A 16,249-nucleotide genomic window follows, 5' to 3' on the forward strand; every position below is an offset into this window, starting at 1 on the left:
TACCAACTTAAAACAAAGTGTTGCGTGGTGGCACACGCCTCAATTCCAGCAGCCATTAGGCAGAGTCCAGCATCCCTGTGACTTTGAGGCCAGCAAGAGCTATGTGGAGAGAGATCCTCTCTAAAGCAAACAAACGGTTTTAGCCCTCTCCTAAAGAACAGCTTTCCTGTAACTAGGTAAAAATATATATGAGTTCCCTATGTACACCACACCTCTACTTTAAATGCTCTCTGACTTCCCCTTTGTGTCTTTTCCTCCTTTTATCAAAATGAAAACACCCTTCCTACTTTAAAAGCACCACTATCCTTTACACTTCTCTACTTTCCAGGTCCTCAGCCATATGACTTCAAATAACTCTAGCAAAGTATGCTTTAAGGAAAATGATTTCTTTATTTTTATATTTTTCAGAATATCAAGATGTATTTTTGGAGATAAATTAGTCATCTCTTGAACAATTCACAAAAGCCACATTCACACTGAAGAAATTTGACAGAAACACTCTCGTAGGTAAATATAAAATAAAGCTTAATGACTTGCGTAATTATCTCAAGAGGCTCTTTCCATCTTTAAAGGGCTGACTATAGCTTTTCTATGCAATGATACTTGCAGCAGAAAAATCAAATTATAGTTACCCTTAGTTTTAACTATTAAATATTTTTTTGAGACAGGGTCTCTCTATATATCCCTGGATGTCCTGCAGCTCACTATGTAAACCAGCTAGATTCAAATTCACAGAAATCCTCCTGCCTCTGCCTCCAGAGTGCTGGATTAAAGGTATGCACCAACATAGCCCAGCTTCACTATTTAATTCTTCTTTTAAATTACTATTATTAGTTAATTAATTAATTTATTATTTGTATATAGATACTTTACTTGCATGCAAATTCATATCTATATCTAGCTATCTTTCAATCAATAAGTCTGTATCCCTTAAATACCAACACACCAGTTCCCATTTTAATTCTCTGTATTGAAGCAATATTCAGTAGTATTAAATAAAAGATTTATATGCTTTACCTGTAGAACAACAACTATCCATGTCAGTTGATTATATCCTTGAAAAAATCCATTCTTTGATACCAATTCTCCATCATAAACGTACACACCCATTAATCCAAATATACTCCCAAAGAAACCTAAAAGAAAGTAAAATCCAGGTCATGTGGCAGTTTCTCTGAAGACAATCCTGTTTCCTCCCCAGCCCTCCCACTCCTCTCCTCACTCCAATGGCAGGGTCCTGCTTTGCATAGGAGGACAGCATGGGATTTAGCACACAAACTGGACTGGAGCTCTTATACCTGTTGCCTTGGTCTCCCAAGTCCTGGGACTACAGGCCTGCGCCAAGCTGCACAACTTATTTCTTTTTGATGAATACTTTAAAAAAATACTTCACTTGAGTGGTTGGTGGTGGTGGTGCACGCCTTTGATCCCAGCACTAGGGAGGCAGAGGCAGGTGGATCTCTTGAGTTTGAAGCCAACCTGGTCTACTGAGCAAGTCCCAGGAGAGCCAGGACTACACAGAGAAACCCTGCCTCGGGAAAAAACCAAATCACTTGATTTATATATAAACAATGAATTTTACATAATACTATATGATGACTACAAAAGACATACATAAGCAGATAGGCATGAAAATATTTTTAAAAATAATTTAGCAACTGTTAAACACTATAATAATATTTAAATTACAGAATTTGAATTATTAGATTGATGATCCATTCAAGCATTTATAAAATGCTTGCGTAGTATTCCACTGTATCATCAGTTTTCCTACTGCTATAACCACATTTGTTTGAGTAACATTCATACTTACATACAAGAAAGCTAACACATAGGACATAGTTTCTTTGTAAAATTTTTGTTAAGATAGGCAATGAACATGAATTACAAAGAGAATATAAAGCTGTTTTTCTAGTTCTAAGTCTCTCATGAATTTTTGTTTATTTTGGTTTTGGTAGAGGACATGTGCATAAAAATATACTTCATAGTAAAAGTGCAAAACCCAGTGTGTAGTGCCAAGGCTTCTGTCCAAATGCCTATTCTAATTGTGTATAAGCTCAGGTTCTTTATCTGTAAGTTTTTTAAAAATAATAAATCTTATTTTTTAAAGATTTTTTTAAGTACAATACTTGATAACCGAAACTCGAGGTTAAGAAGTGGTCAAAGCCATCATCGGGTTCTGTATTTACTGCTTGAGTCTCACTGATAGAACTGGCTCAGTGAACGTCACTGCTGAATCCCACGTGCCAACACAGCCTCCAGACCTGGCGCACCGGTGGCCTATAGACACCTACAGGGGCCACATCCTATGGCACACAAGATGAATGCAGTCAAAGAGGGTATGTGTGATGGTTTTAAATAAAGCTATAGCTAGGAAGACTGTGAGGACCATGCAAAGTTCATTTGTACAAGCTCAACCATTGAATGCGCCTCATTTAGTATGAAGCTAACCATGGCATGTGACTTTTAAAAAATGCCCAAAGGCATACATTTTAAAATTTAACTTAAAAATTAAAATGTGGCAATTACTAAAATACATATTTAGTACATGTTGGAGCTAAAAAGTCCTCCAAACCACCAAATGTTCAAGAATTATTCTCTGTCTTTTTACCACGATGAGGATGGGCTTGGTGGGAAGCCATAGGTCACTTGCAAGCCTATGATCAGGACTGTGCATCCCTAGCCTCTTCTTCTCCACTTCTATTTATTGTGCTACCATAAATAAATAGCTTCCTCTGTCTTGCATGTTCTGATGTTATGTCCTGCCCTGACACAGGCCCAAAATCAATGGAACATCAGCTCGAAGCCCCAAAATTTTAAGAGGAGGCAAACATTATCTCTGTAAGCTGATCTATCTTGTGTTTGTCACAGTGACAGAAGGCTGTCTAGCAGTATACAAGAATACATATGAGTTACATCAGTATATATAGATAGATCTTTCACATTCCCATAGTGGCCGGATATTCCACTGACTAGTAGTATTAGATATCTTTTATACCGACACTAACATACTACAGGCCTCTTGGGCTGACTCTTATTTTTGATGAGGAAACTTCTCCCCAAGTCCATGCGATGAAATGGACTCAGTAGTTGAATCCAGGCAATTTGGCCCTGGGTCCTCTTTTACTTTACATTTTCTCTCTGTCTTCTAAAATACAATCTTAGTTATACTTAATCAAAATAGTAATTCATTCAGACAGTAATATTTTCATTTTGTTTTGTTTTCTTGTTTTTTTAAACAGTTGTAACCGATGCTAACATTTTCTTCTCCTCTAAGCTATTTGCCACCAGTTAGGAAGGAGTAGGGTAAAAAGACAAAACATTACCCTGAAATAAAACAGCATGTCACGACTGTAAAAGAGATGAAAATTGCTTCCTTTCCAACTTCTTACATTGTAGGAGTAAAATATGTAAATTAGTTGTAGCATCTTCACACATGCTAAGACTCCATAATTGAGGGCAGGGGCAGGCTACACTCTCCGATCATCAACCTATTTTTCTATATCATGAGCTAAGGCATTCATTTCAAATCCAGTTTTCTAAGGGCAAGATCATTACCAGTTCTTTGTGTCAACATCGCATTTGCACTCAAGGCCTATATACTTAAGACTTAGGGAGATCTACAAATATAAGAACATAATACTTGTCTGGTTCTTTTTAAGATTTGGTCTCCCTGTGTAGCCTGGTTGGTTTCCTGCCTCAGCCTTATGAGTGCTAGGATCAGAGATGTGCACCACCATACATGAGTGGTACAGTTATTTAGAGATATATATTAGAAAGCTTCTAAAACTTACCAAGTTGAATGTTTCTTATCCATACTGATTGTTTTGTTTCTTTTAAGATTTTCTCAAAATAAACTCCGGCGAAGCCACTTGAAAAACAGGCTATGAGAACTGCCATGAGGCCCACAAACTGTGAGCCAGTTGAAAGGTCCTTAGAATTCAGCTCTTGAGAATCTGAAGGCCACTGAATAAAAACAAAACCAAGACTCAAAAGGGCAGTGAGATGGCTCAGTGGGTAGAGACACTTACAGCCAGCACTGGCAACCTGGGTCTTATCCCTGGGACCACATGATGGATGGAGGGGACTGACTCTCACAAGCTGTCCCCTGACCTCCACATTGTGGTACCGCCTCAGCACAAGTACATACACATGGAAGAAGATAAGATACCTCAAGCATAGTAGAAAGAGAAGCTGGTGGGAAGGGAACCACAAACACTATAAGGAAATTACAGTTCATCAAAACATGAAAGTCGGTTAAATTACTAGACTGGGCATAGTATCCATAAGATTTGGATGTTTACTGACCATGGTGTAATAATTTAACCATTGCTAAAGGTCTCTGTCTTCTGATGTTCTGAGTCTTACTGAGCCACTTCTAATGAAACTATACATTTTAAACTATGTATATCCATGTACAGTGGCTTTTATTATGACATGTTCATACATGTGTTTCATGTTCTCTGACTATACCCTCTCCTCCATCATTACTACACTGTCTGCATTCCCACTGCTCTATTTCTTTCTCAAAATAGCCCCTTTCGATTTTCCCACATTTTTTAATCTAGATTTTCCTCTCTCCTTTTTATTGTTTTTTGGGGGTTGTTTTGTTTTGTTTTTCCAAGACTGGGTTTCGGGCTGGAGACATGGCTTAGTGGTTAAGAGCACTGACTGCTCTTCCAGAGGTCCTGAGTCCAAATCCCAGCAACCACGTGGTGGCTCACAACCATCTGTAATGAGATCTGATGCCCTCTTCTGGTGTGTCTGAAGACAGCGACAGTGTACTTACATATAATTAATTAATTAATTAACTAATTAAGAAAAAGACTGGGTTTCTTTGTGTAGCCCTGGGTGTCCTGGAATTAGCTCTGTACCAGAATGACCTTAAAAGGAGATCCACCTGCCTCTGCCTCCCAAGTGTTGGGATTAAAGGTGTGAACCACCAGGATAGCCCTTGGTCTTCATTTTTCAACTGCAAAATTCTGCTATTTTGCTTAACATAATGATCTCCAGTTCTACATAATTTCATTTTTCATATAAAAATAAATCTCCATATATATATATATAAATTACAGTATCCATTGACACACAGATAGGCATTTAAACTGGTTCCATAACTTAAGTATTATGAGCAACTCTGCAATAAATATTAATATCTCTGTAGTATGTTCAAATATATACTTTGAAATGGTAAAGCTGGATCGCGTGGGAATATTTTTACTTACTGAGCAAGATGGTTCAATAGAGAAGGTGTTCGCTTTGCAAGCCTGACAGCCTGAGTTCAATCCCATGGAGAAATTTCCATTCTATTTTCTAACTGGCTGCTTTGAATTACATGCCAATCAGAGGAGCAGTAACATTGATTTCCCCACTATTTGTTGTTTGTTTTGCTGATAATAGCCATTCTAATTAGGACATGGACTCAGTGTAGTTTTGATTTACATTTCCCTAACGGCCAGAAATGGTGAACATTTTAGGTGTTTATGGTATCGGTATTGGTATTTCTTTTGAGAACTATCTGCTCAGTTCATTTGCCTGATTATTAATAGGCTTGGGATGTCTGGATGCTTGGTTGGTTATTTTTTTCAGTTCTTTATATAACTGCATGTTAACCCTGTCTGATGAGGAAGAAGTGAACACCCTCTTCCCACCTGACGGTCTCTTTGGTCTGTTTTCAATGTCATGCAGCTTTTACATTTCATGCAATCATATCTGGCAATTCTGGCTACTGTTTCCTTGAATTGGAATCTATCAAAGAGTCCTGGCCCTGAGCTATCTCTTAAGTGCTATCCTGTTCCCTTTCACATCCTCCAAGGTTTACATTAAAGTCCTCAATCCATTTGCAACCGAGTTCTGTGCTGGGTGGGAATGTGGCTAGTCTTAGCCTTGCACTGTGGATACACATGCATAGCTTCTGAACACCACTTGTTGAAGAGGCTGTTCTTTAATGTATGCTGCACTGGCTGGCTGCATGTAAACTTGACAAAAAACTAGCATCATTAGAGAGGAAGGAGCCTTAGGTAAGGAAATGCCTCCATGAGATCAGCTATATGGTATTTTCACAATTAGTAATCAGTGGGCGAGGGCCCAGCCCATTGCTTTCTCTAAGAAAGAAGCTAAGCAAACTAGGGGAAGCAAGCCAGTACAAGCAGCACCCTTTCATGGCCTTTGCCTTCAGGTTCTAGCCATTTTGAGTTCCTGACTTTGATGATGAACAGTGATATGAAGTGTAAGCCAAAATAAACCCTTGCCTCCCAAACTTGCTTTTTGGTCATGGTGTTACATTGCAGCAATAGAAATACTAAGACATGGATTTATTTCTGAGACTTTCTCATCTGAGGGCCTACATGTCTGTTTTGTGCCTGTGCCGTGCTGTTTTTATTATCACAGCTCTAAAGCATAGTTTGAAGACAGGTACTGTGATACCTCCAAAACTGCTCTGGAGGCAGGAGACAGGAGACAGGAGGCAGGAGGCAGGAGGCAGGAGGCAGGAGGCAGGAGGCAGGAGGCAGGAGGCAGGAGGCAGGAGGCAGGAGGCAGGAGGCAGGAGGCAGGAGGCAGGAGGCAGGAGGCAGGAGGCAGGAGGCAGGAGGCAGGAGGCAGGATCTCACACTGTAGCCTACAGTAACCTAGAATTCACTAGGTAGCCCTAAATTCATGCCTCAACGTCTTCAGTGCTGGGATTTTAAGTGAGCCACCAGGCATGGCCAGCATTGCTATTTTTGTTCAGGGCTGACTTGGCTATTAGGGTCTTTTGTGCTTTCATATAAATTATGTTTCAAAATAGCAGTAACTGACATATTCCTCAGCTATTTTACTCACATATCAGTTTTGTTTTTTTGGTTTTGTTGTTGTTGTAGTTTTTGGTCTAGAGGGAGTTTTTTTTTATTTATTTAAAGTTGAGTGGTTTTGGTTTTGTTTTTAATTCTTTGTCTTTCAGTTTTTAACATTTTAAAAAAAGATTAATTTATTTCATGTGTGTGAGTACACTGTCTTCAGGCACACCAGAAGAGGGCATCAGATCTCATTACATATGGTTGTGAGCCACCACGTTGTTGCTGGAAATTGAGCTCAGGACCTCTGGAAAAGCAATCAACAGTCAACCACTGAGCCATCTCTCCAACCCAAGTTTTTAACAATGTTTTATGATCTAACCTACAATCTATTTTGGAGAAAAGTTCAAGATATCTATGAATCTGTACTCCTTACCTTTAGATAGACTATTCTGTATCTCTATCAGATAAGTATGCTTGGTTGAAGTCTGTTGACCACTTTTATTAATTATCTACCTATCTATTAGAGTTAGCTATCCATCCTCATTCTATTTAAATTTATCTCTCTTCCTCTTTAGTAGTGTTGAAACCATGCTTTTCATAGTTACTAGAGACTTTTCAATGGTAAGGTTTTTTGGTTTTGTTTTGTTTTTTTTTTGGTATGGGGGTGATATTACATAGTCCAGGCCAGCTTTAGCTCACAGCAATCTTCCAGCCTCAGCCTCCTAAGGGGGGAATTATAAGTGTGGTACCATACAAGCTTAAACACCCTTTAACAACAAAAAGGGTTCACTTCCTATTCAATTTGCCTTCACTGCAGCAACATGATACTGACAACAAAGTCCTTGACTCTTGAAACTGTCCACTTCCCCCTGGGCCCTCTACTATGTAAGTACTCAATATGCTTTCTTTGAGGGGGGCAACATTCTATGTCTCTGCAAATAGTGTAGCCACTATCTTATGTGGCTACCAAGCACACAAACGCATACAACATACACATAAACACACACAAAATAAAAAAGGAATGCCAAAGTGGAAGGCAATGACTCCATGGAGAGTGAGAAAAGGAATCATTAGAAAGCTCTTGAGTTAGAAAAACCAGTATCAATAAAGATGGTAGATGTTAAGAGATCTACAGGATCACTGATGATCTCAGAGAGTCCAAGGCTCTCATAAAACTTAAACTTATTTCCTGTACATTCTGTTTTGTTTGTTGGTTGGTTGGTTTTGCTTTTAAAGCTGAGTTCCGTTGTGCTATGTCTCATTTTGTTGGATTGTTCCTTCTCTCTCTCTCTCTCTCTCTCTCTCTCTCTCTCTCTCTCTCTCTCTCTCTCTCTCTCTTGCCAAGAGTACTGGTTCAAACCTACAGTCCTAGCACTCTTGGGGCTGAAGCAGAAGATGGCGAAATCTTATCTGAAAAAGCAAACTATAGCTGCTGGAAAGACAGTACAGCCATTAAGAACACTGAGGTACTCAGTGGTAGAGCGCTTGCCTAGGAATCGCAAGGCCCTGGGTTCGGTCCCCAGCTCTGAAAAAAAGAACCAAAAAAAAAAAAAAAAAGTTTAAAAAAAAAGAACATTGAGGTAAAGAGTATAGATTCTTAGATATTATATACTTTTCTCTAAAATATATTATACTTTAGGTCATAAAGCAAATGTTAAAAAAATGAAAAACAATAAAATAAAATACCCTTTAAATAAATAAAAAATAAATGAAATAAAACCTCCCTCTAGGTAAAAAAAAAAATCTTTGAAAGAAAACAATTACTAACATATGAATAAAACAGTAGTAGAGCCAGTTTATCAGTTTAGACATTGTGCTGTGCACTACTGAGGCCCACACTGAGTCAGCAAACCCACGTGACCCTGTGCATCCTGTGTACACCTGTAACCCAGCTCAGAAGGCAGACACAGCAGGATCAATGGGGCTCACTGCCTTCACCCTAGCCAAGAAAATACAAGCCCTGGGTTCAGGTAAAGCCCCTGCCTAAAGTAATTGACAAAGAGTGATACATGACACCTATGCATATATGCACAGACCCACACAGACACACAGGAATAAATTTAAAAAGGAAAAAAAAGACACAGTAGCTCATGAATCTCAGCATTCAGAAGGCAGGAGAATGCCAGAGTTTGAGGACACACTCATCTGCAGGGAAGCTCCAGGCCAGCCAGAGCTACAAAAAAGAAGTGCGTGTGTGTGTGTGTGTGTGTGTGTGTGTGTGTGTCTGTGTGTGTGTGTGTGTGTGTGTGTCTGTGTGTGTGTGTGTGTGTCTGTGTGTGTGTGTGTGTGTGTGTGTTCATGTGTATGCATGATTGTGTGTGGTACTGAGGACCAAAGCTATGCCATAGCCTAACTGCTCAGTTCTTTACTATGAAAAATTAATTCATGTATTTACTTACTTATATCACATACTCTTTTTTTTAAAGATTCATTTATTTATTATATATAAGTACACTGTCACTGTCTTCAGACACACCAGAAGAGGCATCGGATCCCATTCCAGATTTCGGATTCCATTCCAGATGGTTGTGAGCCACCACGTGGTTGCTGGGAATTGAACTCAGGACGTCTGGAAGAGCAGCAAATGCTCTTAACCACTGAGCCATCTCTCCAGCCCCATATCACATACTCTTTTTTTTTTTTTTCTTTTTTCTTTTTTTCGGAGCTGGGGACCGAACCCAGGGCCTTGCGGTTGCTAGGCAAGCGCTCTACCACTGAGCTAAATCCCCAACCCCATATCACATACTCTTAATACAGTATTTACTTACATGGAGCCATAAAAATATGTCAGCATTTACTTGCTTGAACAGGTAATAGAACCATACTTTCTATGCAAAACAGACCAGGTTTCAAACTGTGGCAGAAATGAAAGGCATGCTTATCTTGAATAGTTACCTGTACAAAAGCAACTCCTGCCATCAGAATCACTAGGGAGAGCCACTGGTACATGCCTAGTTTTTTACCCAGCATAGACACAGAAAACAATGCTGTTGTAAGTATTTTCAACTGATATGTAACCTAAAAAAGAAAACAGCAATGTTATTAACATTTGAGGTTTTTGTTTGTCTTTTAAAAGAATTACTAGAACTATATCCAGGTACCTGGTAAGTGGCTGCATCCAGGTTTGACAGTGCCACATAGAGTAAGTTGTTCTGAAGAGTATATATCCCTGATGGAATAGCAAGCTTCAGTGTTTCCATGGGTTTATTAAGAATTTCATCATGCAGCACTCTATTCAGTGTTCTCACACTACACTCTAGAATAAACAAAATGGGGGGGAGTCAGTTATTAAAGTTTCTCTGCAGAAATCATAAGCTCTTTCTTTCTTTATAGGCCTCAGTTTCCCCACTTTAAGAAGAGAAAAATGGGGCAGGAGAGATGGCTCAACAACTGACAGAAAGCACTGCTTTTGCAAAGGATCAGAGTTCGATTCCCAGTACACACACTGGGTGGCTCAAACCCACCTGTGACTCCAGCTTCATATGGATTCCACAATCTGAACTCCGTGAGCACACATGCACTTAGGTGTACACACACACACACACACACACACACACACACACACACACACACACTTAAAATTTTATAATAAATGCTCCTTTTTTTTGAAGACATGTTTTCTGAGCATATCCCTGGTTGTCCTGAAACTCACTCTGTAGACCAGACTGGTCTCACACTCACGCATCCACATATCTCTGCCTCCCAAGTGCTGGGATTAAAAGCCTGTACCACCACACATGGCTAAATTAATCTTTAAAAACAGGAGAATGAGCAACACAGGGATTCTTTTCAGTACAAAGTATGCTTTTAATGCAAACTGTGCAAATGTTAAATATTACAGAGTAGCAAACTGACATCATTATCCTTACCCTCATTTGTGCTGGAAAAGCACAAGACTGACGATGTAAGGCCTAGAGAGCAGTTAAGAGCACTGGCTACTCTGTTTACAGGGGGGCCATGGTTCTATTCCCAGAACCTATGTGATGGCTCACAACCACCCATTATTCCAGTTCCAGGGGATGCAATGCCCTCTTCTGATTCTGCAGGCACATACGTACATGCACAGAGATACACGCAAGCATATATATATATATGTATATATATATATGTATATGTATATATAATTATACATATAAATATTTATGTATATATAATTATAATATTATACAGGAAAGAAATGTCCATATTGACTATGGACGTACATATATACATACAAATGCATTTGTGAAAACCAAAGCTCAATTTATTTGTTTTTAATTTTAAAATTTATTCTTCTCTCACATATTATATCTCAACAGCAGTTTCCTCTCCTACCCCACCCCCACCCCTCACAGGTACTTTTTATACCCCTTTCTCATTCTACTCCTCCTGTGTCCCTTCAGAAAAGGGCAGGTCTCCCACGGAAATCAACCAAACATGGCATATCAAGTTGCAGCAAGACTAGACACTCCCCTCATATTAAGTCTGGATAAGGCAATTCAGTAGGAGGAAAAGGGTCCCAAAAGCAGGCAAAAGACTCAAAAGTCAGCCCCCACCCCCACACCCCATTAGAAGTCTCACAAGAAGACTAAGCTATATAAACATAGGCAAAGAGCCTAGGTCAGACAGTGTAGGCTCCCATATTGTTGATTTAGTCTCTGTGAGCATCTCTGGCCCACGTTACTTGATTCTGTGGGTTTTCTTGTAGTGTCCTTGAACCCTCTGGCTCCTAGAATCTTTTTTCCCTCTCTTCTACTTGATTTCCTGAAATCACCCAGTGTCCCTCAAATTATTAATCAATCAAAAAAGTATTCTTTTATAGCAGTAACTTTATGAAACTTTGTATTTTACTCATTCTCCAGTCTCTCGTGCCAATTATCAACATATTAATCATTAAAAGAATACAAAGTAGCTAGAGAGTGGCATTGCTATACAACAACTGGACTTCCAGCTCAACCTGTCTCATGTAGGATGGTCCAGATCTAAAACTTATATAGCAGCTTGGGGACACATGATCTCGGTATGGAAGAATGCTGGCTTGTTAAAGTTATATTTCACCTGCCACTAAGCTAGACACCCCAGACTGACCAGTCAGGTTTCCCCCTCTGAGAATTACCCATTTATGTTTTTTCTAATGTCTGAATGTCTCTTTCTTACTGGGCTGTAGTTCTCTGTAATTCTAGGCATTTGTTACTGCTTATGTGTATGGCTTATTTTTTCACTTGATTTGATACATTTTTTTTCTATTTAAGATGTATCTCCCAGGGCTGGAGAGATGGCTCAATGATTAAGAACACGACTGCTCTTCCAGAGGTCCTGAGTTCAATTCCAGGCAACCATATGGTGGCTCACAACCATCTGTAATGTGATCTGATGCCCTCTTCTGTGTCTGAAGACAGTGAAAGTGTACTCACATACATAAGATGTGTCTCCCAAAAAGCACTCCTGCTCCCCTAAAGCACACTGCACTTACGGCTGTTTGCTTTTAGAGTTGTTTGAGATCATTCTCAGTACCAAGGTCACACTGAGTTTTCAGTTTGTTTTGTTTTGTTGAAGTAGGTCTTACTATGTAGCCCATGGTGATCTGGAGATCACAACATAGCCTACGTTGGCCATGGACCTACAATTCTCTTACTCCATTCTCCAAAGTACTAGGCTGATAAGTGTGAGGCACCATGCTTGGCTTTTTCTTTATTCTTTTCTTCCTCTTTCCCCTCATGGAGTCTTATAATGTAGATCAGGGACGCCGCAAACTCATAATACTTCTCCCCCCAAACTCCCAAGTACTAGAGCTATAGGGATGTGCTACTTTGCTCAGCTTGGCTTTGATGAAAATGTCAACATTTCTGCCACATGAAATTGGTTTGTCCTTTTGTGACAGGACCTCACGCAGCCCAGATTAGCTTCCTGCAACACTGCCATGCAGTCAAGAGTGACCGTGAACTTCTGATCTTGCTCCTTCCATTCCTAAGCGCTAGAATCAGACATGTTTCATCAGGTCAGGCTTACACCAGCTTTTTATTTTATTTCATGTGGACGAGTATTTGCCTGCATGTTTATCTGTGAACGATCTGTGTGCCTGTATCCATGGAGGCCAGAATGCAGCATTAAATCCTCTGGAACTGGAGTTTTAGGCAGTTGTAAGCTGCCTTGTGGGTGTTGGAAACTGAACCCAGGACTTCTGTAAGAACAGTCAGTGCTCTAAATGCCTGAGCCCTCTCCTCAGCCCCTGCGACTTAGCTATTAAGTACCAACTAAACAATTTTCCCAGCCCTGGAATTCACTTTGGTATAACGTGTACAGACACTTTGTCATGCTTAAGCTAACTGAAAGCTGGATGCACCACATCTAGCCACAATGCAACTTGTTAAAAGTTTCCTGGCTCCAGTGCTACATGCAGTAGGTACTTGTAATAAATATCTAGACCTTAGCAACAAAAAGTAACCTCTCCACTTTCCTGACATTGTCATGACTTTCAGTCCTGCTGGTAGCTCATTTATAGTCATCTTTCATTGATGACACCTTCTGAGTGAATGAAGCCTCTGAATGCTGGGAACAAGCCAGGGTATTTTTTTAGTCTTTTCCTCAAGTGTATGTATATATTATCTGGTCTTATCCTTGACTTTAAGTGTATAGGTATTTCCAACTTACATGACTCAAAAGGAAGTCATTTGATTTATCACCAAATATATCTTCCCTGTATCTTTTACTGCCATACCTATACAAACAACAATTTAATCTACCCTCTTTCCTGACCTTCACATATATAATGTACTAGTCAAGTCCTATCAAATGTTTACCACTATTAATGATTAGAGCATGCAAGTCAAAACCACAATAAAATACTTCTTCATCCCCAGAATGGCTATAATGAAGGATGGGCAGGGCCTGGGGTACAACTCAGAGTATAACCATTTATCTGATACATATGAGGCTGTAGATTTGAATACACACACACACACACACACACACACACACACACACACACACAAGGTAACAGGAAATATGATAGACAGGAGAAAACAGGAGAAAAATGTGATGAGAAAATAGGAATTTCCTACACTACTAACAAAAATATAAAATGGAGGTTGTCAAGATGACCCAGCAGGTGGGGTAGTGGTGAAGGTGCCAGCTGCCAAGCCTGACGGTCTGAGTTCAAGCTGCAGCATCCATGTGGTAGAAGAGGACTGATTCCTACATGTAGTCCTCTGACCTTCCACACTTGCACAATGGCACCTACTCATACCTCCCTCTCACAAGAAATAAAATGCAATGAAAAATTAATACAACAAAAGAGAATGGTGGAAAGTTTGATAATTCCTTAAAAAGTAAACAAAGAGGACTTGCAAGATGTCTCACTGGGTCATGGCACTCGCAACCAGACCTGATGACCTGCATTTAAACCCTAGGACTCACATGGCACAAGAATAGAACAAATTCCCACAGGCTATCCTTTGGCCATGCCATGGTGATGTGTGGCACACCCACCACACACATATATGCAATACACTTCTTTTAAAAAGATTTATATGAAGAACAGCCAGATGACAATGACCCAGCAAGTCTGCTCTGGTGGGGGAGGGGCTGTAACACATAGCCCCACAATAATGAAAGCAGAAACTCCAACATCTACTTGTATAGCTATTGCAGATTAACCCATTTCTTCCAACATGGTTCACAGTAGCCAAGAGGTAGAAATAACCAGTGGCTACCAACATGTGATTTAAAAAAAAGTGTATATTGTATACCTTATAGTGTATAAAAAAACAAAAATCTGACACATACGCTAAAATGATTAGGCTAGTGAGACAAGCCAGGCATAAGAAAATGAACACTATATAATCCACCTTATATGAAATATCTAGAATAGGTAAATTCAGAAGTAGAATCTAAGTCAGAGAAAACTGGAAGAAAGGTGAATGAAGAGTTACTACTTAATAGTCATATAGAATTTCTGCTCATTTGTATTTAGAAAGCTTTGGAAAGGATGATAGCTGTACAATATTGTGAATGTAAAAATGCACTGACACAATAACAAAACCTCGTATATACTTGCATACACACACCTGCACACACATTATCACAACTTAAAGTCAGGTAACAATCATAGAAGGCTAAGATAGAATAATCAAGACTTTATGGCCAGCTTGAATGACATAGAAAGGCACTGTCTCAAGAAAGAAAAACAAAAATCACAATTGAATCCTCTAAAAATCTGCCTGCAGAAGGCTAAGCTGAGGCTGAAATGTGCCCCAATGGTAGAGCAAGTGCATATGCTTAGGATATGCAAAGCCCAAGGCTCAATCTCTAGACACAAGGAATAAACACTACACAGTACATAAATTATACCCCAACGGAACCTCTAAACTGTACCAAATGAGTTATTCATTGCTGGATTAGTCAATGTGACTAGTAAAAGTCTTTAGTAAAGAATTATTATGGATTTATAACCCACTTTTCCTCAAATTAATACACTAAAATGCAACTAGGATTCATACTCGTAGCACTAACTAGCCATGGATTTTGTTACAGACTGTACATAATAGTACAGACCAATATTGGTACTAAGACAATTGTACGTGTGTGTATGTGAGTGTGTGTATGTGAGTGTGTGTGTGCATGTGTACGTGAACATATGAGTTGATGTAGGCTGTCTTTCTAAGTGGTTCTTTAGCTTATTTTAGACAAGGTTTCTCACTCAACCTCAAGCTTGTCAAGTAGGCAGACTGGTGGGCCAGCAGGCTCCTGAGGTCCTCCTATTTCCACCTCCCAGTGCTGAAATGACAAACACACACTGCCATACACAGCCATTTATGTGGGTGCTAAAAATCCAAACTCAGGTCCTCACACTTGCATAGTAACTATTTTACCAATTGGGTCATTCCCTTGAGCCCTATCTTAATAATTTTTTAAAAAATATTGGAATGTTAAGTCTAGGGAAATTAAATAACGCAAATGATCAAATGTGTAGTTACAATTCTATTTACATATATAAAAATTAAACTAATCACATAAATTAAAAGGAAAAATCACCCTAGATACCTACTACTGTCTTTGTAGACTAAAAAGATGCAGGCCATTATCTTCAAAAATTCAGCCACAACCACTGCTGTAGAAGACAGATAACGAGGTCCCTCCTCTTTTAAAGTCCTAGAATAACGCATCGTTAGAACCAGACTGGTAGTCTGAAACACCAAAATTCCCAAGGAAAGATATTTTAGGTTGGCAGACATTGTTTTCTCTTCATTTGTCTGAAAAACAAAATAAACAGGGCAAGTTAATCAAATTAAAAAATACAGACACTAATATTCAACAAGAGACAGAGGTTTCAAACAAAACAAGCATCTTCTTTCTAACTGCAACAAGAACAACAAAAAAAAAGTCAACAACCACAAAACAGGCCAAAGACAGAGGCATCTGCCAGAAACTCAGGCTGAAGAAAATAGAGGAAAACTGACTTGGGTCTGAAGGATGTCTGAGGGATGCGTCAGCAC

The 16,249-nt window shown here is 39.3% G+C and overlaps 1 protein-coding gene across 14 annotated transcripts in view; it reads right to left on the minus strand.

Moving 5' to 3' along the window:
* Nucleotides 1–16,249, minus strand: part of Slc35a3 (solute carrier family 35 member A3) — a 39,784-nt gene that overhangs the window by 6,962 nt on the left and 16,573 nt on the right. For 7 of the 14 annotated variants that reach the window (XR_015664445.1, XR_015664441.1, XR_015664437.1 and 4 more), the window contains 5 exon segments: nucleotides 15,802–16,006; nucleotides 9,878–10,032; nucleotides 9,672–9,794; nucleotides 3,795–3,966; nucleotides 1,018–1,136 (listed from right to left, as the gene is read on the minus strand). Coding sequence is in view for 8 of the 14 variants with exons in the window: in XM_087624835.1 (XP_087480961.1) it covers nucleotides 1,018–1,136; nucleotides 3,795–3,966; nucleotides 9,672–9,794; nucleotides 9,878–10,032; nucleotides 15,802–16,006 (774 nt within the window). In the remaining 6 variants the exon portion in view is untranslated. 14 annotated transcript variants of the gene reach the window in all.

Source organism: Rattus norvegicus, chromosome 2, assembly GCF_021556685.1.
Source record: "Rattus norvegicus strain SHRSP/BbbUtx chromosome 2, alternate assembly SHRSP_T2T, whole genome shotgun sequence".
NCBI lineage: Eukaryota > Metazoa > Chordata > Mammalia > Rodentia > Muridae > Rattus > Rattus norvegicus.